The sequence below is a fragment of the Pseudochaenichthys georgianus genome, chromosome 18 (genome assembly GCF_902827115.2).
Source record: "Pseudochaenichthys georgianus chromosome 18, fPseGeo1.2, whole genome shotgun sequence".
Taxonomy (NCBI): Eukaryota; Metazoa; Chordata; class Actinopteri; order Perciformes; family Channichthyidae; genus Pseudochaenichthys; species Pseudochaenichthys georgianus.
The window spans coordinates 7,649,971-7,672,860 of record NC_047520.1 but is presented as its reverse complement, the minus strand read 5'-3'; the positions used below and the strand labels follow the sequence as shown (position 1 = coordinate 7,672,860).

At 43.6% G+C, this 22,890-nt stretch overlaps 1 protein-coding gene across 5 annotated transcripts in view; it reads right to left on the bottom strand.

The window, feature by feature from the left end:
- The window catches only part of pcdh7b (protocadherin 7b), a 106,966-nt gene extending 84,849 nt beyond the window's left edge, over positions 1–22,117 (bottom strand). For all 5 annotated transcript variants that reach the window (XM_034106355.2, XM_034106356.2, XM_034106357.2 and 2 more), the window contains exon 1: positions 18,261–22,117. In XM_034106355.2, the coding sequence (XP_033962246.1) occupies positions 18,261–21,335 (3,075 nt within the window). In that variant the 5' untranslated portion in view covers positions 21,336–22,117. The remainder of the gene's footprint in view (positions 1–18,260) is intronic.
- Positions 22,118–22,890: the final 773 nt, after the last annotated feature.

The window sequence follows — 22,890 nt, the reverse complement described above, 5'->3', positions numbered from 1 at the left end:
CAGTTTCTCTGGAGTCAATATGAACGGCCATTATTCAGGGAGAGCCTTCATGTGGCACGCTAGCAGCAAACACTCCACCAATACTCTGAATGTAGCCATTTGAAAAAAGAATATAATAAAGTAGTAATGTCTTTCAACTACTCACTGATGCTAGTTACTCTACTGTTGCTATGAATTTGAATAACTTTGCATAATGCTTGGATTTTGTTATACTGTATTTACAGGGAGCATGCCAAGAGATACGCATAGTTTTAGTCCTTGAACAGTGGTGGAATGTAACAAAGTACATTTCATGAAGTACTGTATTTAAGTGCAATCAACGTAATTCGTTATATTGATTAAGCCACCCAGCAGTATGTAATGTGGTAGATCTTGTTCAGTTTAGATTTTACCGCAGGACTTGTACTTGAATTTTCATATTATTTTAGTAAATGATCTGAATGTGTCTTCCACTTCTTGGGAGGATGAATAACGATAGGTACATACCTTCAAACCACATGAAAGCTTTTAAATGCCATGTTGACACCACATCTCTATGAGTGCTGTCACACACAGAAGGATGGACGCACCCTTTCAAATACACAAATAACCAGTGAATGCTGTCTTTCCAGCTTTTCTCTTTATCTTCTTAACAATTGATCTTGTGAAAAAAACGTTGCATGTTTACCTTGACATCCAACCATTTCCAACCCTTTCAGCGCAAAATCCAATGGATCATAATTTAGATTGCACAATGTGGATAATCTCTTTTTAGCCAAAGAGGAAACGCACACAAAACCTTGAGACACCGTGCTTCCTGTCCGGTAGCTATGCTGATGCGTGTGAATTGGGAGTGGAGCTTGTGAATGGGTTAGTATTTGTGGTGGAGGAAGACGGAGTGCCACGCTCCAACGTGGCAGTGAGATGGCCTAGTTAGGGCACCTTCCGTCAACATGAAAGCATCCTTGTTTATTCCCCTCACGATTCCCCAAATTGCATGCTAATGCGTCTTCAAGCGGGGTTTGCAAACTCCCAGCAACACTCTTAACTTTGACATTCATTACTTCAAAGCGCATTTCTCACATATCGGTGTTTGTTTAATACAATAAAAGAGATTCATTTTCACACACACACACAAATCCCCCGGAGGATGAGAGGCGTGTGTGTGTTCCAACTTATCACAATAAATGTAATTACACTGGGTACTTAATGTTTTTTCATGGTTATTTTTTTCCTTTTGTATTTTCTTTTTTTACAGAAGCGCATTGTCAGTATGTAATTAGTGATCACTGAGAGGAATACAAAAAACAAGACAAACTTGTTTTCGTTGAGCTCCCGCTTCTCTCCGTCTTCCCTTCCTCCCCGAGGGGAAGACACCTCACACGTAATTTGATTCAGAGCCGAGAGCCGAAACCAAACTCACTTGACTTCAGACAATGTTAACTCTTGGAGAGTCGCGCCCCGTGTATTTACAACCTGTTACGTTAATAAGAGAAGACGCGTCCGTGGTAAGGAGGAGAAACGTAACCCTGCAGTTGACAAGGGCGGCTTCAAAAGACGTTTGTCTCTGTGCTTTGACACGCTCAAAAGCTTCAGGGCATACAACGTTCTCTTTTCATTTGATTAGTTACTCAATATTTAATGAAACAACAGGTGAAATATTCCCAAAGATGTTATTTACCTTAGCTGGTTTGAATATGTTCAGCCATCTGGTTATGGTCTTTCTTTCTGTGTGTCTTTGCTGTTTTTGGCCCGCTCTTGTAAAATCCTGACAGATCGCCCCTCCAGGACCAGTTTCTGGCCTGAGTTGTTGTTTATGAAATCATAGTCCTCTTCGAAGACATAAAGACAACAGTGCTACGGAAAAGCTTTGGACTGCTTGTACTCGGGAAGGTCAAGAATGTTTGGCTTCCAACAAAATAAGGCAAAGAAGTGATAAACCAAGAAGAGGAGAGGCCTAAAGCAGCAGTAACATCCTCTGGACAGAAACAGCAAGGGGCCTTGTTAGAAGAAAGACTGTGGATAGGGCTTTACCAAATAACTATATTCATTATTATTACATTGTGCTTCATTTGATACAAAACAGAAAAAAGCTCAATATTTTCTGTATGAGAGGCTAAAATCAGCAATTTCTGTAATTTTTTCCCAAACAGAAAATATTTAGCTTGTTTTCTGTTTTGAATCAATGAATAGTCTAAACATACAGAACATGCACCATGGATTATTTGTGCCAATTGTCTAACGGATATTTCGACTATTCATTGTACCTCTAGCTGCATCTTAGAGTGGACACTTGAAACATGTACATTTGAAGTTTTTCTTTCTGTCCTATGGTTTCTAAACCACGCGCTCCAGGCAAGGCCGTGTAGACAGAGCCGGAGAGGCGGGGGCTTTCAGTGCCAGGTGCTCTTTATAAACACCACCATTAGAGATTGGAACTGGCGCGTGTTTGAATAACTCTCAAATGCGAGAGGCCTGGTGTTTATCCACCATTGATCCCCGCTGTCCATTACACCTCGATGGGAGGACCGGCGGTTGTCACGAGCTACCATTACAGGAAATCTATACCTAATACCTTTCTTATTATGAATGCTCATTCCAAAAGTTCAATAACACAGCCGCAGAGTGGTCATTATTCCATCAGGGGGAGGAGAGGATAAAGGATTGTATAGACTTGTTAATGTTATTTTCCTTCTGCATCTTTTAAAAACACCTCCTTTGCTCCGAATGTTGAGATGCAAACTAAATCTATGATGTAATATGCAAGCCTTCATACATGCATAACTAAGAAACCAACATGTTTCAGTGGCTGCTTGTGGCTGCAGCGCTGCGGAGCAACACAACATCACCAAGAGAGCAGGAGTTTAACATGTAAATGTACATTAAAGATATAAAGATAGTTCGACCTATAGAGTCAAAGCCAGTACTGGGAGCCGTGATCAAACAATGACCCGGGAGCTTCCAAATGTAGAGAACAGCCGGGTCTCCCAGGAAGCATCTCCATTTGGACTGGAATGGCAAGTGGGACCCTCATCGCTCTGCTCCTCACCTCCTATTAATTTAATCAGGCTGCTGCCCTGTGTGTGTGTGTGTGTGTGTGTGTGTGTGTGTGTGTGTGTGTGTGTGTGTGTGTGTGTGTGTGTGTGTGTGTGTGTGTGTGTGTGTGTGTGTGTGTGTGTGTGTGTGTGTGTGTGTGTGTGTGTGTGTGTGTGTGTGTGTGTGTGTGTGTGTGTGTGTGTGTGTGTGTGTGTGTGTGTGTGTGTGTGTGTGTGTGTGTGTGTGTGTGTGTGTGTGTGTGTGTGCGATAGATTGAGAGAGTCGGTGTGTGTTTGCAAGGGGTCCGTTAAATCGCGTATAAATTTGTTACAATGTGTCTGACCCTCGCTCCAGATAACCATCCAATATATTTTGACGTGAACGGAATGGGGATATCGCGTGTGTGTGTGTGTGTGTGTGTGTGTGTGTGTGTGTGTGTGTGTGTGTGTGTGTGTGTGTGTGTGTGTGTGTGTGTGTGTGTGTGTGTGTGTGTGGTGTGTGTGTGTGTGTGTGTGTGTGTGTGTGTGTGTGTGTGTGTGTGTGTGTGTGTGTGTGTGTGTGTGTGTGTGTGTGTGTGTGTGTGTGTGTGTGTGTGCACTCACTTTCAACACACCAGGATTTACGCCCATTTCTACCGAGACCCAGAGGGAAAAAATATAACTCCACTACAAAGTCATGAGAATCTCTTTCAGAACATATCTATTCAAATCCCTCACGGACATTCCCTGGGAATGTATGCATTATAAATCTGTCTGCTCCCCAACCCGGATCCTGATACTGGGCTTGTTACTGTATTCAGATGCATGGATTTAATTAAAAAACAGCGACATAAACATTAAAAATGTATGATTGGAAATTGCCGCAAGTTCTAGATTATTTTTTTCCCTTTTATACCGTCTTCCGTTGAATATGCGAAAACATTATTTAATCACTGTTCAGAGCCTTCCCCGGTATTAATTAAAGACTTTTTTCCCGGTGGAAGCCCAATATGTTCTGGTGGAGTCTTGGCATCATCAGGGCCAGCCGCGGACACAGAGAGGGGCGGTGCTTGAGGGGAACACTATTTCTCGTAGCTCACCAGCTACGACACTGGCAACCTCATCAGCGTGCGAGATTTAAACACGGCTTTGAGGAGCTTACGCCTTATAATTAGTCAGTAGACTGCTTTAAGAATGTTGAGGTAAACAGGGTTTAATTAGGAAGGGGAGAGCAATCTGGGACAGATGTTGTGCAGGAAGGATCACACTGTGTCTGTTTTTTGGTTTGTGTCGCAGCAGTAGAAAAACATTCTCGCTGCTCCAGAAAGACACAAATAAGTGGTGGATAGTAACTAAAGTGCATTTACTCAAGTAGAATACAAATTTGACATACTTTACTTGAATATCCATGTTATGCTACTTTATACTTCTATTCCACTACATGTCAGAGGCAAATATTGTATACTTGACTCTCCTACATTTATTTAGCACTAGTTACTAGTAACTTTTTACCCATCCAACACATGGCATGCTATATACAGTGGATTGAGAAGTATTTAGATCTGTTACTTAAGTATAAGTAAAAATACTCTGATTTAATAAACTTAATTAAAAGTACTAATTTCAAAAAGTTACATGGAAAAGTAAGTAAAATTAACAAATTGAGGACTCTTTAATTGTAATTGAGTATGTTAAGGTCATACTACTTCTACTTTTACTGAAGAAAAGGATCTGAGTACTTCTTACCCAACAAGAAAAAGGTAATTGTTTTACAGAAGCTTCCCGCACGCACACCTAGTTGCAAGCATGGTCTTGTTGTATTAAGGAGCTTCTGATGAATATGTTGGACAGCTGCACCCATGCAAACAGAATGGACAGAACACAAAAGCCAAAATGAAAAATTCCAACGCTTATTGCAAGGAGAACAATGTTAGGAAATGTCTCTTGCTCGTGCTGTTAAGAGCTTATGTCCAAATCCCTTCAGGGTGAGGCCTAAACAGTTATCCGTGGGGGGGACAGGTATCTTGAGAATGTCTTCCCAACTTCCCCACTAAGTGGCAGCTGCACCACTTAAAACCTGCTGATGGGATCGCAGGGCTCCACCTAGGATTAAATCGCCACTAAACCACATGAAACTGGCCTCTGACGGACAGTGGCTGATCGAGGATCAACAGGTAACAATGTGGCAAAGCAAAACACACCTAAGGCGGGTTTTATGGATTCTAAGCCACAAATAAGCACGTCCGCTAAGCTGTAAGGAATAGAAGAGGGGGAGGATGGCAGTGTGAGAATGAGAGAGAGAGAAACACACACAGAGGAGGCTATGTTGGTGAGAGAATGGAGTGTTAAAAACAGAGATGATGAGAGAGAAGAAGCGGGCTTTAAAGGGGCAGATGATGAGGGTGACAGCAAGCAGTGGGAGGGGAGGGAGAGAGAGAGAGAAAAGTTGCGCGTTCCTGACAGAAGCAACATGGCAGGATCACACAGCTATTTCTCATTCACACTCCTCTGCATTCGCACATGATTCCAAAGGTACCCAAGCCCCAAGGATGCCTTCCAGCAAACACTGTTTGCCAATTTTTCAAACCTGTCACTCCCTCTCGGTGTATCATCCGCACAAAGACTAGTACTGTTGTTGTCATTGTGCCGATTCGTGGTAAACACGTGAGGCAGCGTTGTCCATTCCACCCCAACACAATCACTCTCAGATGACACCGTAACACTACTGTGGGAGGGACATGTTTTTTATTTCCTTGCACTTGCATTTTGACAGCACACATTATCCGAGCAGCATATTTTAGTTGGTGTTGAAAAATCACACTGGAAATACGAATGGTGTAAATAATCGGCGATGGCTTGAGAAATGAGAGGATGTTGGGATTACACAGTGGCAGTTCAGCAGTGGCAGTTTGAAGTGTATATTTTTGTTGTACCTTACTCTTCCTCAGTCTCAACCTGTTGTACACCTCCTGGCTGTTAATAAAAACAGCTGAGCCCCAGACGCTGTCTTTCACAAAAAGCCGTGAGAAACAAGACCGGGCAACTGAAGGCGGGCAGGTGGAATATAGTGCTCTTGACACCTGAGGAACATGTCTCCCACATGCAAGGGCACACATGACACCTTTGTTCTCCTTCACACACAGGTGCACACCGTTACTGCCCACAGTGTTCATTATGAGCTTTGACAGAAACTCTACAGAGACGCTGAGGCTATAATCAAACAGGAGCCACAATGTTCCTGGCAACCCTGCTTTAAGGTGGGAGAGTACTATATTTAAATATCCTACTGAGGCCTTAAGAAGTCCATATACCTGAAGTTAATATTCCATGTTTGATTAAATTGTGCATAGGCTATGTTGAAAAATTGTCATCCCTGTGACCAAAAAGTATGCCTGTTCATACCGGATGAAAGCGTGAGCTGGTGAAATAAAAGGGTTAAAAAGCGTTTATCTTCAAACTGTGTAAATACTCAGAGGAAGACGTGTTAAAACACCGCAGGCAGCCCCGGGGTGATTTTGTGGTGACTTACTACCACACACGCTCCTGTCACAACTGAGGCAAAGTCCCACTTCATTAGGACACATACGTGCCAAGAGTCATTACAGCGAAGAGATACACTCCCGCTATATTCACACACACTTCCCTGAGCTCATTCCTGTCGTCTGTGTAAAGCTGCGGCCTGATCAGTCGCCACCTTTGAATTAAAGCACCGCCTTCCAATCTACATACACTTGGTCATTTGGTTTGTTCCTTATTATGAATACATACAGTATTTATACAACGTTGCTCCTTTTTGATCTGTGACACCAGTTCCTTTAATCTGTCTGAATTAATTCATTGCTATTCAGCTGTCATGCTCCACAGATATGGGATGAAATAGAAGACTTGTTTCATCTGTTTTTAAGATTCATGGTTTATTTGATACTCCGTAGCATTGGAAGACACTCGATTCCCTATATAGCGCATCACATTAATAATACACTCGACCTTGTCTTTCCTCAAAAGGGTTGGATGTGGGGCTCAGATATCTTTAAATGCTTTTGTTTAACCAAATCAAGCTCATTTGTGTCTCCTGCCTCAAAAAAATAAAATAAGTTGGCCATCTTGTATTTGAAATTCACAATGTTCAGCACTTTAATCAAGCAGGAACATGTGGGGAATGGTTAACCAGCTACAAGACGTGCGGTGCTGAGGGAATAGAGTTAAAGGGGACATATCAAGAGTTAAAGGGGACATATCAAGAGTTAAAGGGGACATATCATGCTCATTTAAATTTCCATACTTGTATTTGGGGTTTCTTCTAGACCATGTTTACATGCTTTAATGTTAAAATAACACATCATTGTTTTAATACTGGCTGTCTGAATATGCCTGATTACACCTTCTCTCTTAAACGCTCCGTTCTGGCGCCTGTCTCTTTAAAAAAAAAAAAAAGAATACTATGATTGACCTAAAATGATGGTGCACCGTAGAAAAGGTCGTTTTGAAACTATTTGGGGAAATCTTAGTGATGGGTTTTATTATTGGTAGCATGAATGCGACATAGGAAGGCTAGCTAAATCGGATTGACTTGTTGAATTCCACATTTTCTGATTTAGGCAGCCCAAAAAAGATAATAAGCTGGGTTGTCTTATTTCACAGTTAGTAGGTACTCTAGACCAGTGATTCTCAAATGGGGGTACGCGGACCCCTAGGGGTACGTTGCGGTACTGCAGGGGGTACATGAGATTTAAAAAATACCATGCATGATTACAAAAATAATTTTAGTGCAATAAGTGAAATAGAAAACACAATTTTATATAAAATATTTCTAGAACCACCAAGGGGGTCCTCATATTTAAACATGTCAAATGTGTGTATTGTATTTTATAGTTTTTCATAATATATCATTTTGTTCACTGGTTTGTTAAACATATATATTACTTCAATTGAAAAACTCCTTTTTTTCATGCACAAAGATGAAAAAATCCTTAGTTTGTTGTAATTCATGCATGAAGGAGTTAATAAATCACACACTGATGGAACATCACTATATTGTAATTATGTATAGGCTTTTTCTATCAAAGATGTGCGGGGTCGGTCAGGGGGTACTCGGCTGAGAAAATGTTTCAAAGGGGGTACATTACTGAAAAAAGTTTGAGAAGCACTGCTCCACCTAATGTATGTGCACAAGTGTTTCATGATATGTCTTCTTTAAAGACCAAAGTATTGTTCAACCCCTCAATGTCTAATTTGATCCCATGAATCAAGAACCCCAAGTGTGGAGGGCAGTAAATTACGTGTCCCTAAGGAGCTGTGACACAGCGAAGAGATGAGCCCATTGTAACGAAGCAACTACTGCCAGTTTAGTGTTCGAGGACCTTCATCTATGAAAAGCTCCCCGCTTGCCCAGGTGGTTTTATCAAAAGAGTTTAGTCGGACATGAAGTTCCCACGCCTCATCCAACTCTGTGCCAACGCTGTTAGAATACAGGGAGGACGTTGCCCCTGAGCTTCGCTTTTGGCATTGATTCGTCTGAATTACGGGGTACAAGCACGATGAGAGAGCAGTGCAAACCTTTTAAAATAAAACTCCAGGCCATGGGAGAAGTTGCTAGTAGGTGGGGGCGAACGCGGCGGAGGTATATTGCCATAGTAACAATGGATAGCCCACGAAGGATTCCTGAGCAAACATATGGTTTAAACAGCGACTGAGGACCCTCTGTCAGCGTGTCTCGTTGTTCAAACAAAATCATGCTGGCACAGATAACGCTGGCATTTGAATCATAAATTATAAGGTCTCCGATTGTCATGTCATGTCCCCAATACACTGGCAAAGAAAGGCTTATTCAAAAAGAATCAAAGAGCAGACACACATGCACACGCCCTGAGTAAATCTTCAAATGTGTAGAGGAAGGCAAGGGAAGGGGAGAGCGGTTTGCATGTTAAGCACATTTCCGTTTACATCAAACGATAGTAACGCTATTGGCTTCACTGGGGGAAATAATCTGCCCTGCTCAAACATTTGATGCAGCACCTGCAGAATTTTGATGGTGGTCAGAAAGTCTTCCCCTTTATAAGTCTGACTGGGGGATCTCCAAGACACACTGGTAAATGTCACCCATGTAGGCACTTACTGTAGCTGCTTGTCAAAGTCGCTATGAGCTACCCTCACGTCACCGGTTCATAAGAACTCTTCACTATGTGATAGGCTTCCTTTATGCACTTACGTTCCAAGTAGTTTGCCTCCTTGCGCCGAAGTCTGTTATTAATATATCATCATGGACGGATTAGATGTGATGAATCTGACAGTAAGTGAAGCTTATCAAGTAAAGTCTGGGTTGGAAATAAAGTTGAGGTAAAATATGAAAAAAGCTGCTCTGGTTTAAGCGGCTTTGTTTACTATTATTGTAATCATTTTACCACCCCCGGACATGTCAATTTGATTGATGTCCTTGCCTTTCCCCTCAATCCCAGACCTCATCAGTTGCTGTTCAAAAAAACAACAACAAATGTAACAACATTCCCCGTTTCCCCCTCGCCTCTGTGGACCAGCTCCCCCTCAAGGCACTTCTCGCCACTGGATCCACTCTGTAATTTACAATTGGCTATTGTGTCCCAAGTGTTGCATTGGACCAACTCAGAGCAAATGAAGCATGTCAAAGACCAGCCATTCAGTCTTGATTACACCTTGCTGTTTCTCTGCCTCTATGACTGCAGCCAACTGAGCAACAGCTATTATTAAAGCACCTGAGTTCACCCACTCATTCACAAACTAAAATGGCGGCCTTCTGCCAGTGTCCGGTTTGAGTGACTATTTGTAATTGTTATTAAGAACATTGTTGCTGGGGATGACAAAATAAGAACTCCATCTCCTCAGATTCTGCAAAGATAAGAAGTAAAAAGTGAAAGCAAAGCGAGATAATAAACAGGCTATAGGGCAAGCGACTGCAAATCAATACCTGAAACCATTTTGAATGTCTAGAGCTCCTCAATCCACAGTAGAATGTGTCGGACTAAAGCCAGCATTACAGTCATCTCCACTTTATTTTTCATTTTCATTCAGGCCTGGCCAATGGGGATGTACAGCATATGAGGGACTGATTTGATCTATACAGTTTCTTATGGGAGAACAATGTAGAGCTCTGCTATAAGAAACAAACCTTTATATCTAAAGAACCAAACATATTCAGTTTACCATCAAACATGATGGCATAAGCATCGAATGTTCACATCTAAGGAGCTGGAAGCAGCAAAATGTTTGCTTGGTGAATGGCTCAATGATACATTTCCAGTCATTCTAACTGGGTGATCCCTGAGGTCCAAATATAAGCAAGAAAAGTCACACCAGCAGGAAACAAAGGGTTTATTTATCTTGTTTTACCGGCAGGACCACCTTATTGTGTGTCCTTTTAAGGATGTCTAGAGGATTCTCTGTCCTCCCTTTTTATATAACAGTAAATCATTATTGAGTAGCAGATGTAAGCTTGACAAAACACACTGAAGATGTTTAGTGGAAATTCAATATATCAATGTCATGTCCAAAGTCTGTAAACTGCAAACTCTACCAAGGCTGTAAACTTATTTCCAATGCAATTCCCATATCGCTGCATGCTAAAAGAGCATGCTGGAGAAAGTAAGCAACAAGGAAAAATTAGCATCTAAAAAAAAAAACTAGCTAGACTTCATATTTCATTTGATAGTAGCTACCTAGCGAGGCCGCTCATCACTCCAGCTGCCCCGTGACCTTCATTCTTCAGCAAGCAGGCAGACAAGAGTTATTGGGCCCGACTAATAGCCTGCTCTCTGCCAGGTAAGACCTCATCGATACAGGGGCTTCTCCTGCCCCTGCGAGCGCCTTTGCTAATGAATATTTCAGCCCTTTTGCACACACCTACAGTTTAAATCAGTTTAAATCAGGTGGTTAAAATCCACATTATTAGTCCCAGCAGTGTCCAATAAATAGCTCCACCGGGGCAAAGTATCTCCCTGTGCCTTGCTCGAGGGCGCTCTGCGGTTACCCAGAGTCATCCACTTCTGAAGCTTGTCGTGGGGTTTTTTAATAGTTGGAGATAACGCATTGCTCCAGCCTTCAGGCTCCATCTGTGTGTAGAGAGGATATGTAATAACCAGACACACATACAAATATAATGAACTGCATTCCTTGGGTAAACACAGCGGCACACAAACACACACACACAGGATATTGAAACCCTCTCAGGCATGTCGCGCCGCGTGTGCCTGGCGTGCAGGATGATGGAGAGGCTGAACTGTGGAGGCCCCGTTTGCTCACAGGATACACAAACACACACTTTCCTACTGTACACCCACACGCTTTATCACACCCTCACACATGCACGCACGTAGCGAGTGTAACTGCTGAGTACACATGCACAAACTTTCACACAGGTCCCCCCAGGCTTTGATGGATGGTCGGTGAGTGCTCTACCTCCTGTTTCATACACACATAATCTCATTTGGGGGCCACATGGTGGGAGCCGCACCGAAACAGGGCTAATAGAAGCAGTCAAGCTGTCCTCTTCCTCCGCCTTCCCCAAGTCGAGTCATATCCATTAGATGCCGCTGCTTAGCAAATATGTTTGACTGCAGCCTGTTAATAAAAGGCTATATCTCTTAGTAGAATAAAACAGCTTTTGCATGTATTATTTAACCCGGATGATTCTTAATGTGTCTTACGCAGCCAGGAGATCTCAGCGTATCTTAATATTTCAGCACTTTTGCAATACAAAAGAGGAAGGTCAGAGTGAAGAGGGGGGGGGGGGAGTATGGGGAATAGAGGGAGAACAGGTGCATGTCTGTCAGAGCTTTGGAGAAAAAAAATCAATGTGAACCTGAACTTTGGGTGAAGGTTGTACCTATTAAGTACACTTCGATTACACAGTTGAACTTGTTAACTTTTCGCCTGTCAACACGTCCTCTTACTAAGCCTTTCCTTTGGAAGACAACATTGTAATTAAAGTGTTTGTTTGGGCATTTTAAAGGGGAACGCCACTTGAATTAAGAATTTCAATATGTTGTTTCTAAGACTTAAAGAGAGTTACATCTATATGTGTGCGCATGAGACACTCTGTCTCAAAGCCAAAAAAACACTTATTACTTGTTCACATCAAACATGTCAGTTTTAGCACTCCATTTTTAGGATTTAGAGAAAAGTATTTTTAATTCATTGGCTTAACCTGTATTTAAAAAAGGGCGTAGTTCCCCTTTAATAAACAAGTTTATTTTGGCGCAGTTTTACAATTGGCTGCTGGAGCAAAAGGTGCCACTTGGTGGTAAATCAAGAATCAGTGTCTGGCTTTCATCGCTCATATTCTCATTTTCACGAAGTGTGACAACGTGGCTGGATGCTGGATGGGGTTTAAATCGCCGCCCCCTGACGGGTGGGCCACGGACGCCGCTGGCAATTCCCTTGACACCCTGGACCCATGTGAGCAAGACTGACAGGGAGTGATTCATCTGATGTATCGTCATATTTCATGTAGTGAATTGGGGATGGAGAGAGAAAAACTAATTCAAAGACCCCTTTTCTACCTATACGAATCAACATCAAGACAACAAACGGCCAGAGACCTTTCTTCCAAAACAAGAAGAACACAAAACATCATTACGGCGCTAACTCTGCCAGACGATGTTGCAATGTTGATGAGGTAGAGTGTGACAGTAAACAAAACACTATTGTTTTGACTATTAGTCTTGCAAACAACAAGCCTCACATCTGATCCGTGTTGTCATCCAGCTCTGTCGACAGAGGACTATTCCCCTGGGCTGTACAGCAGAAGAGCCGAGCGATGTTCTCATTTAGTGGGTTCCAGCGTGTGCAGTCGATACCAGAGGACAGCTGTACAACAAGGCTAGCATTGCATATCATAGACCTTGGGAGCCTTGTAAAAGTCAATTTACTGTACAAACTCGTCCTAACAATCCGCGTGGAAAACAAGTTTGCAATATGGTGAGCATGCCCTGATTGATAGTGCAAGAGGAAAGGCAAATCTGCAAAAATGAATCAGCTTTATCCTGGTGAGGCCTATCTAATGCGATCGCTGCCGAGTATGAAATGAAATTCCATTTTCGATGACATCAAATTGAAAGAAGCGGCGAGAAGAAGGTGGCATCCCTGCCACTTACAATCAGCGGCGTGGAGAGCAATCAAGGTGGCATGCGGCTTACATTTCTAGTCTGTTTCTCTGTATTTTGGCATCTAATAATGACAGATGTTGGCCAATAACGAGCATGTATTGCAATATGAAGATAACTGAGCTCATTGGTGCATCTATTGTATGTCAAGCAGACAGGGACTAGGAAGAAGAACCATTTCCATGTTAAAGGAAGCAAAAACCTCAGTATTTACATATTATGCAGAGTAATATAGCAGAAACCAGCTATAGAAATCTCTCCCCGACTTCCTCTCTCAGTCCCCACCATTTCTGCCGGCGTATCAGGTAAGTCTAATCCTTATATTAGTAATTGCCTGAGAGCGAGTGCATTCAAATCACCAAACCAAATTATACCACAAAATGCTGCCCGCTGCAATTTCATGAGTATTACCGTGCTCTCTTACTCCATGCTCCCGTCAGAACACAAACAACAAAAGCCCGAGCAGTCATCTATTGAATTAAGCCGTAATAGATCCAAAAACAATTTTGATAAAATTAGCCACAGTCGGCGGTACGCAGCACCACACAAAAGGGCAGGTTAATTGTAATGGGGCAATAAACAAACCAGCTCATTCCACATAATCTCATTTCTTACTGAGGGCAAGGCTTCCAGATTGTGTTTTGTTCACCTCTGCCACCTTATCCGGGAATTCAGTGAAGTTGCTATAAAACTGTTTTCATATGTTGCTCTTCTACAGGATAATCAGCAGATTGCTAAGTGACTTTGCAACGTACTGTCCGAGGAAGTCAGATCCAATGACAATTAAAAAAGAGTTACTACTTTCTCAGTTTACTCGAGAAGACAAGCTGACCTGTATCAGCAGCTATGGAGGGGGGGGGCATGTACAAACATTGTTAAAGCTCCTGTGGAACCTCTTATCAAGTAATTACCTTATTGAGCTCAATGAGGGACTGACTGCCACAACAGCTCTACAGATTATATCATGCCATCAGGGGAGTTAAGTGGTAATGACTGCCAAGACAAAATACACAGAGGTTTGGACAATGGTGTAAAAAAAGATTGCTTAAAGAAATACTTTTCCTGCTAAATAGATTTGTTTGGGTAATTACTCATCTATTGCCTTATACTCTTGAAACAAATGCTTTGTGTGGCTGCTTTCCAAACACATGATTTAACTTAGTATTTAATCAATTGTGCTATTCTAAGCTTTTTCAAGTGTTTTCTACAACAATGCATGGGTTTGGTATGAATTGACCATATGACTGGATGATGACATGAGACTTGGATTATACTTCTCAAGATGTTTTGATTTAGTTCTGCTGTTGTTAAATGCAGGTCCGATTTACTTGACATTACTTTTCTCAGTGTTGGTAAGCTTTCTTTAAGAATTTGAGTTCACACTGGATGAGTAATTGATATACCAAATCTGATGTTGTAGGTAAAGCATTACTTGAATCTTCTGCACAGGTGTTCAAATAAAGAAACCTGATATGCTGAGTAACTTGGGCTTATAGTTTCTATTAGGTCAGGTGTGGCTTTCTGTAGGCGCAACATTTTGTAGGTTAACACAAATGAGGCCTGAGGCAAAGTACTGCATTTCCATATTGGTTTCCTGATCTGCCTGGAGCCTGAAGGGCAATCATATCCTATGTTTGGGCCACAAACACCGTCTAAGTGACCTCCATTTGCATGGTGATATTGTTCGACGGGGTGAGGATTTGCTCTATGCAAATCCGCTGTACTCGGCTTGTGTTTCAGAGGTTGCAGCTACAAAAGGCACAGGGGGAACAGCTGGCCAGAGCGCGGGGGGCCAACACTGGGGGCTGGGTTAAGGACGATGTCCAGTTTTGCTTGCTGCATCAGCCCGAGGCAGGATAACCTGGTATAAGTATGGGGCCAGGGTGTTTCCTGCCCTGAGGGGCTACACTGCGAGAGCACAGAATACAAGCTGCTGTGGCTCACCACTGATTGAAAGTGATCCACCTGGGCACGAGTGGACGCTTTGAACTGGGGAGATCAAACAAAAGCTGATGGCTCGTGCTAATTCGAAGGCTACATTATTTCATTCCTCACTGCATTACAGTTGGCCGGCATTATTTTCTGGCACTGGATGGAACGGAAGCTACTGCCACAAGTAATACAGTTAAGTGTTCTGTAAAGTGCACGCACAACTCATCCGCCTTTGGATGTAAGAATCTGACACAGGTGTGTAAGGAGCAGATACACCAAGTGTAATGTAGCCAGCTAAAACCAAGAAATATGAAAAGTCCCAATCGATGGAGTTACAAATAAATGTCAAGGCTGTTGCACGTCCTGTTCAAGCCTCAACAGATGCTGGGTGACACACTGGCTTCTCCTCACAGTTAGATCAGCTTAATGACTGTTTAAATGTCTGATGGGCTAAAAGGAAAGGCTCGCCTCACCGATTAACTTCTTCAGTTGCCTGGTTACCTGGCCGAGCAGGTTGCCTTTGCAGTTATTGTAAGATTAGGTAGGCGAGGAGAGAGAAAGACGGAACCTGATACCTGAGAGATTATAGTCAATGGTCAGCACTATTCTCCCTCCCTCGCCCTCCCCGTCTCTCTCTCTCTATCTTTCCACCCGACCCCCGAGTCCCCTGTGAAACAGTAGGGGCCATTCTCTACACCGCTAACAGGGCCGTCTTTCTTGTGCCTGTCTCTATCTCTTCCCACAGGCAGACAAAAAGAGAGGGAGTGGTAAAGGATAAGGGTTTGTGGGCGAGGGAGTGTATGTGCACACACAATGAAAAACTTCCCCTGTCATTAATCTTAACCATGCACAGGTTCAACTTGAGAGAAAAAGAAAAAGAAAAAATACAAAATATGATCTTGTTTCCTTCCACAGGTTTTTACCACTAATCCAGATATTGCCCAAATGGTTCCATTAACTGAGAAACACGAGTGCCCTTAAGTGTTTTATTATATCTTTAAACTGTAGTGCCACTTTCATGACAACAGAAAATGTGTAGAGGCTGCGTCCCTAAAATTGAGAGCATGACCGCTTCGCTACTTAATCTAATACAGAGGTGGCTGTTTAATGCCATAATTGAACGCACAATACGCACCTTCTCCTCAATTAGCTCTCTTGTGCAGCCATTAAATTGCACCCTATTCACCCCAACATAATGCATCAACAGTGAATATTTACTGAGCCCATGGGATATAAAAAGGCTTTTTGATTACCTGCTAGCTATTGTAAATTAAATACCAAACAGGCTAAAACACAATAAACGTGGATATTGCCCAGTAGGCCAGTAAACACTTTCTTCAGTATTACAATTTGAATATCAGAACGGAGCGGACTAAAATCACAAGAAAAATCTCTTTGTGCATTTTGGTTTTCCCCCGACGCTGTCTTCTAACAAACGCACAGTCCATAAAAGTTACCGCAGCATTAATGTAGGGAGTAAATAAATAATTATAAAAGTGGAGCATAGTGACACACAATACATGCTGCTGCCGCAGCAGGAAATAGAGTGCCCTTTTAATTATTCAGGAGACATCGGAAAGCAACAGCACTCCTCACACTCTGGGAAACAGCTCAGTGAATACACCATATTAGAGACAGAGCAGGGGTAGAGAAGGGAGAGAAGTAAAGGGACAGTGAAATGATTTTAGAAGAGGGGAGGGGATATAGAGAGATGAGAGTGGAGATTTAAAAAGAGACCACTGCAATAAAAAAGGCAAGGCAGAGAGCACTAATGTAAAGCGTGGCTGAAAAAAGTGAGAAAAAAAGGAATACAGTGGGAGAAGCGTGGCAGCACGGGAGGAGGCAAGGCATGCAAGGATGTACCACACAAGGCCAGAGGAGAGTTGGAGGTGCGATAGATGGCATATACTATAAAAAAAATGAACAAAGAGATTTATCAAAAAGGAAAAAAGGGGGGAAGTTGAGTAAAGAAAGCTAACAATCCAGCTGAGAGAATACTGCCCTCAAAAAGGAGTATTGCTGACATTATTAAAATAATTACCAATAATTAGACTGCCATAGACAATACATGAAACAAAAGGGTTATTTATTCCTGAAAATGCAAATCAGCTGACTTCATTGCATATTAACTTCATGTTCTACTCCTGTTGCACATCACAGCGGTAAAACTGACAAATTATATAAATTGATAAAAGCCCACATTCGGGTTTCTAAAAATATATGATTTGCAAAACTGTATTCTTAATATAATGTGACCCCAAATAAATAAAGAATACAACTATTTTGAAAAGCCCACATTTGAATAGCCCATCATCCCACCTACACCTTTTTTTTTTTCCAGCAATGCAAATGTAAGAAAATAGTTACGGGGAGAAAGGAAAGCAAAAAAAAGGAGTGAGATAACACTAGCTGGAGGATAGTGGAAGACAAGCAGGTATAAGATAATGGAAATTTATATATGAGGACAAAGGGAGTGAAAAAAGCTGAGGCAAAATATAGGAGGTGATATAAAAACGTCCAGTTTCACAGCTAGGTCAATGAATTGATGCAGAGGAATGTTCATATTAGCTCCTGGCCAGATGTTCCTACTCAAGCCGAGCCTATAAAACTCACAAAGCCTTGTTTGTGCTGCATTCACCCTTCATCTACCTTTCTCTCTTATCCTATTTAGTTTTTGTTCTCTCTTCCTTGAGAAGACAAGGCCCCCTTGTCACAGACAGAGGGGCAGGGCAGGGCTTGACATGGCTAAGGGGGGGTGCAGCCGGCCCCTGGCATGATCCCCTCTGGGATAAAATAACTGCAAACCAAACCCTTATGTGAGCTGTCTACAACACTCCGGCACATTGTTGCTAAGGTTAGTAGATGTGACACTGCGGGCGGAAGAGGTTGCCTCAACAAATGCCATGATGAAAGGGAAAAAGTTGGACATGTCTGGGTTAGTGGTCACAATACCCCCTACATCAGCTAATCTAAACCTTTCTCTTCCCTTTCAATATTACATGTGAATGGCACTCCAAACCAAAACAGATCAATACTGCTAACTTGACACACATTAGCACCATAAAGGCTACAAGACTACTGAGACTAGCCCTGTCAGAAAGCATTATGGTAGAAAGAACACTAAGAGGAAGAAACAGAAGACATTTAAGAGTGTTGGAGGGGGGGGGGAGAGAGGAAAGAACATGGAGATGTGTCTTCTTACCTGTTTGTTGTACTTGTTGATAGTTTGACTGCTGTATTCAGAGCAGTGGTCAGATCCAAGGGAAATGTTATCTCCAGTGCCAACAAAGGTGTTGGCAGGGGGCAGGTCCTGAACTGCCTGGTGCTTTTTTCCAGCTGTCGGTGACTGCGGGTGAAGCTGGACAGTAGGGAGGGGTGAACTTGACTTGTAGTGCCGGGCCAGATCTGGGCTCCCCGGCCCTCCGTTGACCGATCGGTAGCGGCCCATGCCAGGGCTGTCCGACAGCTTCTCGTTGACGCCGTCGTAGCGCTGCCCGTTGGGTTTGGAGGCCTCTACGGTGACAATACTGCTGTAAAGTGGTTGTTTGGACTTCAGTTTTTTCTTATCTTTCTTGGGCTTCTTAGCCTTATCGTGCTGCTGTGGCGTAAAGAAGTCTTCGTGATCCTTTTTTCCAGCCTCGTAGCCATTCTTATTCTTAGGGCGGCAGTAACGGGCCATGACGACGACTAGAATAATGAGGATTACCGTCATGATGCCCGAAACTACTCCGATTACAATGCTCAGCCGCTGTTTGCTCAGATCATAGTTGGGGTCACCGGCAATGTTGGTGTTCAGAGATGTGCTTAGGCTCCTCGCCACCTGGGCCTCCACAACTGTGGAATTAGAAAGAGTCTCATTGACAAACACATGGACCAGCGTGGTGGTTCTCTGTGAAGGCTGGCCCTTGTCGTTCACCTGGACAACAAGCCTGTGGAGGCCATAGTGCTTCTGCTCCAACTTCCCCACCAGTGAAATGACGCCAGTGCCCCCGTCAATCTCAAACAGCCTGAAGGGGTTTCCCCCGATGATGCTGTAGCTCAAGTCTGCGTTAACGGCGGTGTCTGTGTCAGTGGCTATGACTGTTCTGACTACTGTTCTGATGTTACTGGAGGGAGGAAGAAGGGTGTAGGAGCTGTTTAATGGGAAAGTCACTGTTGGTGCATTGTCATTTTCATCCATGATAGAGAGTGAAACTGTGGCGGTGGCAGATCTGGGAGGGTCTCCACCATCTACGGCTTTTACTCGGAATGTGTATGTCGTTTTCTGCTCTCTGTCAAAGGACAACGTAGAGAAAATAGTCCCAGTGTCATTTTCAATAGAAAAGTTTTCCTCCTCTTCCTCGATGAAAAGACGCATCTCTGCATTTTGGCCTTTATCTGCGTCGATGACTGTGACCATGCCAACTGGGCTGTTTGGCTCAAGGTTTTCTTTGACGTAGAAGGTGAACACATCCTGCATGAACTTTGGCTCATTGTCATTCTTGTCTGCCACAAGGACGACCACTGTTGCAGAGCCCTGTAGAGTGTTTATGCCCTTATCTTTGGCTATCACTTTGAATTCGTAGCGCTCTGTTTGCTCTCTATCCAGAATGGTGTTTACTCGGATGTCTCCACTGTCTGCATCGATGGAGAAAATCCCATTCACAGATGAGTCTAGGGAATAGGCTATTTCAGCATTCTTCCCACTATCTGCGTCGATGGCTTTCACTGTTGTCACCCTCTCGCCGGGGGCATTGTTTTCCAGAAAGGACACCTCTACTACGTTCTGGCTGAAGATAGGAGGGTTGTCGTTAGTGTCTCCAACTTTGACGATAACAGAGTTATTACTTGCAAGACTGGGGCTTCCGGAGTCCACAGCCACTATGACCACATTGTATTCCTGTGTGGCCTCATAGTCCAGCGTTGCAGAAGTGTGGAGGAAATATTTCTTTTTATTCTGATCTCCCTCCATCTCGCTGGCTGGTTTGAGCTGAAAGGGAACATCCCCCACCACTGTGCAGGTGACAATGCCATTTTCTCCCTGGTCGCGGTCTGACACCTGAACTAAGGCAATGGGTGTGTCCACCACCACATCCTCCGCCACGTTAGCAATGCCATCTTTTAAGAATATGCGTCCAATTTTCCTTATCTCTATAGCAGGAACGTTGTCATTCTCATCCTTGATGTTCAACACCACAGTGGCCTTGTCCATTTTCGGTGGCTGACCTCGGTCACGGGCCATTACTGTGAACCTCAGTTGGCTCACTTCTTCACGGTCAATGCGGTGCAACACACTCAGCCACCCTGTGCTCTCGTCCAACCTCAGCAGCCTCCTCACTGACTCTGTGGCTGCCCCAAACACATACTCTATTTGACCATTAACCCCCACGTCTGCATCAGCCGCTTTGAGCTGCAGTATGGGGGCGCCAGGGGAGCTGTTTTCTGGCAAGTCAGCTTCATACACACTCTTCTCAAAGCGAGGGCTGTTGTCATTCACATCAGTGATCATCACCCTAAGAATGGCTTGGGAGGAGCGAGGGGGGTCTCCTCCATCCCTAACTCGCAGCGTAAGCTCATAGGAGTCTCTTTGTTCCCTATCAAGGGCCCCTTTAATGATAAGTTGAGGCTGCTTCTCTCCATCACTAGTATCAGCAACTTGCAGTTCAAAGACGCTGCTCCTGGTTGCGGCTTCTTCAAATCTCCTCTTCCCGTTGAATGAATCCCCAGAAGAGCCCAAGCGCCTTGAGTTTTCCCCATTGTCCTGTATAAGCTCATATCGCTCTATTCCATTTCTTCCAAAATCTCTGTCTGTAGCTGTGGGCAGCAGATAAAGGGTTCCAATGGGTCTGTTTTCCTCCACAGACAGTGTCAGGACAGGGGAAGGGAAAGAGGGGGTGTTATCATTTATATCTAATATGATGACTTTTCCCTCAAAGAGGTCCACCCAGCTCTGGGCTGGCCCAATCACTGACACTTCGAAATCTATAAAACACTCATTTTCGTCAAATATCATTTGGCACTGCTGTAATTTGTCACGGTCTATGCGCCTCTCGTTGGTGGTGAGCTCACCTGTAATGTTGTCTATTTTGAAAAAATCGGAGCCTGATTCTAGCGTAAATGTCACCTCACCGGACCCGGCAACAATGCCCAGGTCGCCTGCCACGTTCCCTACTCTGACATCGGCAGGTCCCTCCTCAGCCAAACGGTACCGGAGCACTTGCTTGGCAGCCGGCTGATGCACAAACTGCAGGATGAGCATGCAATAGTACAAATAGTCCACTGCACCAGTAGTCCTCATTGTTCCCCCTTGAAATAGTGTCCACTTAGATGAGAAAAAATAAATGTCCAGGAAAATTAATCACTAGCGGAGAGTCCGAATATTGGAGGGGAAAAAAATCGTTTTCAGAAAGAGCAAAACCCTCTGCTGCGGGATGCGTGAGACTTCATCCTCCGGACGACTTCTTACATCGCTCCTGCTGCAGTGCAAAGCAGCAAGTGCACGTCCGCTTTTTCCTCCTCCAGCACTGAATGTTAGTTGCTCTGTCCTTTATATTAGTACAAAAAAGACAGGCAAAACTCAACAGAGAGCCTGCGTGTGCTCCCACAGATATCTGAATTGCATGCGCGTAAAAGCAAAAAAATGTTATAGTCCGATCATCATTTCACCAGAAAGTCCATACGCCGCCGTTTTACTCACAGTCTGTCGTTCAATCTGCTTTTTTTTTGGGTGAGGCTGCAATATTCCGATATGTCCACATATGTCAGAGGATCATTTAAATGCCCGCGCAGTTTCCAAACTCGTCTCCCGGCGAGTGTTGGAGACCTGTCAACTCTCCGATCTGGAGGATTATGAATATGAAATTACTTGTCCGATTGCTGCTCTCTTCCTCCAAGTCACTTCCAGACAGACAGCAGGCAGTAGCCTACAGTTCTCTCTTCTTTTTTTGGAACTCCACAATGCAAAGATTGCACTCAGAAGAAAAATCTAAAGGATTAAAACAGTGTATATCCGTCGCTGTTTGTCTTTTAAAGGATGAATTCCTCAGTGTGTTCAAGCCTGTTCCCTCACCTGCAGACGCGCCGCATGTGTTGGCAGCCCCTATCTGCAGCACTGTGAGAGGGATTCACAAATGATATTGCAGTCTCTCTCTCCCTCTGCCTCAACCTATCTCTCTCTCTTTCACTCTCCACCTCCCTCGGATTGCTTCTCCCCCCAGAAGTGTGCACATAAACAGGGTCGGACTTCTTGATCGCCGGGTCCAGACACCGGCAGACAATATTTGACAGAAATTCGACATAGAGAGGAAATGCCTAAATAATAATAATAAATGGTCGTTTTACGGTATTTCCTCGGACCGTGGCACGGCACTTTGTGAGCACAGTTTCGCTGTATATGTGGGCAATATGGGAAGATATACAAGCATACAAGCAAACATACAAGTTATAAGAATGTATAGCATGTTTAACGACCATGAGTAGTGGGGAAGTGTGTGCTTCTGCCAAGAGAGATTTATTGCGTGACAAGAAATGCAACTTTTATGCACTGGTACAAGTTTTTATTTTCATGATTTTATACGATTCAGCTCCAAATCCCTGCCCCGCAGAGGACACACAGACGCTGCGGGACATGCGAGACGGGACCGGGCTGCGTGCGTGTGTGCGTGCGTGCGTGCGTCTGTGTGTGTGTGTGTGTGTGTGTGTGTGCGTGTGTGTGTGTGTGTGTGTGTGTGTGTGTGTGTGTGTGTGTGTGTGTGTGTGTGTGTGTGTGTGTGTGTGTGTGTGTGTGTGTGTGTGTGTGTGTGTGTGTGTGTGTGTGTGGCCTAGCATTACTATACTTGTGGACCTAAATCTGT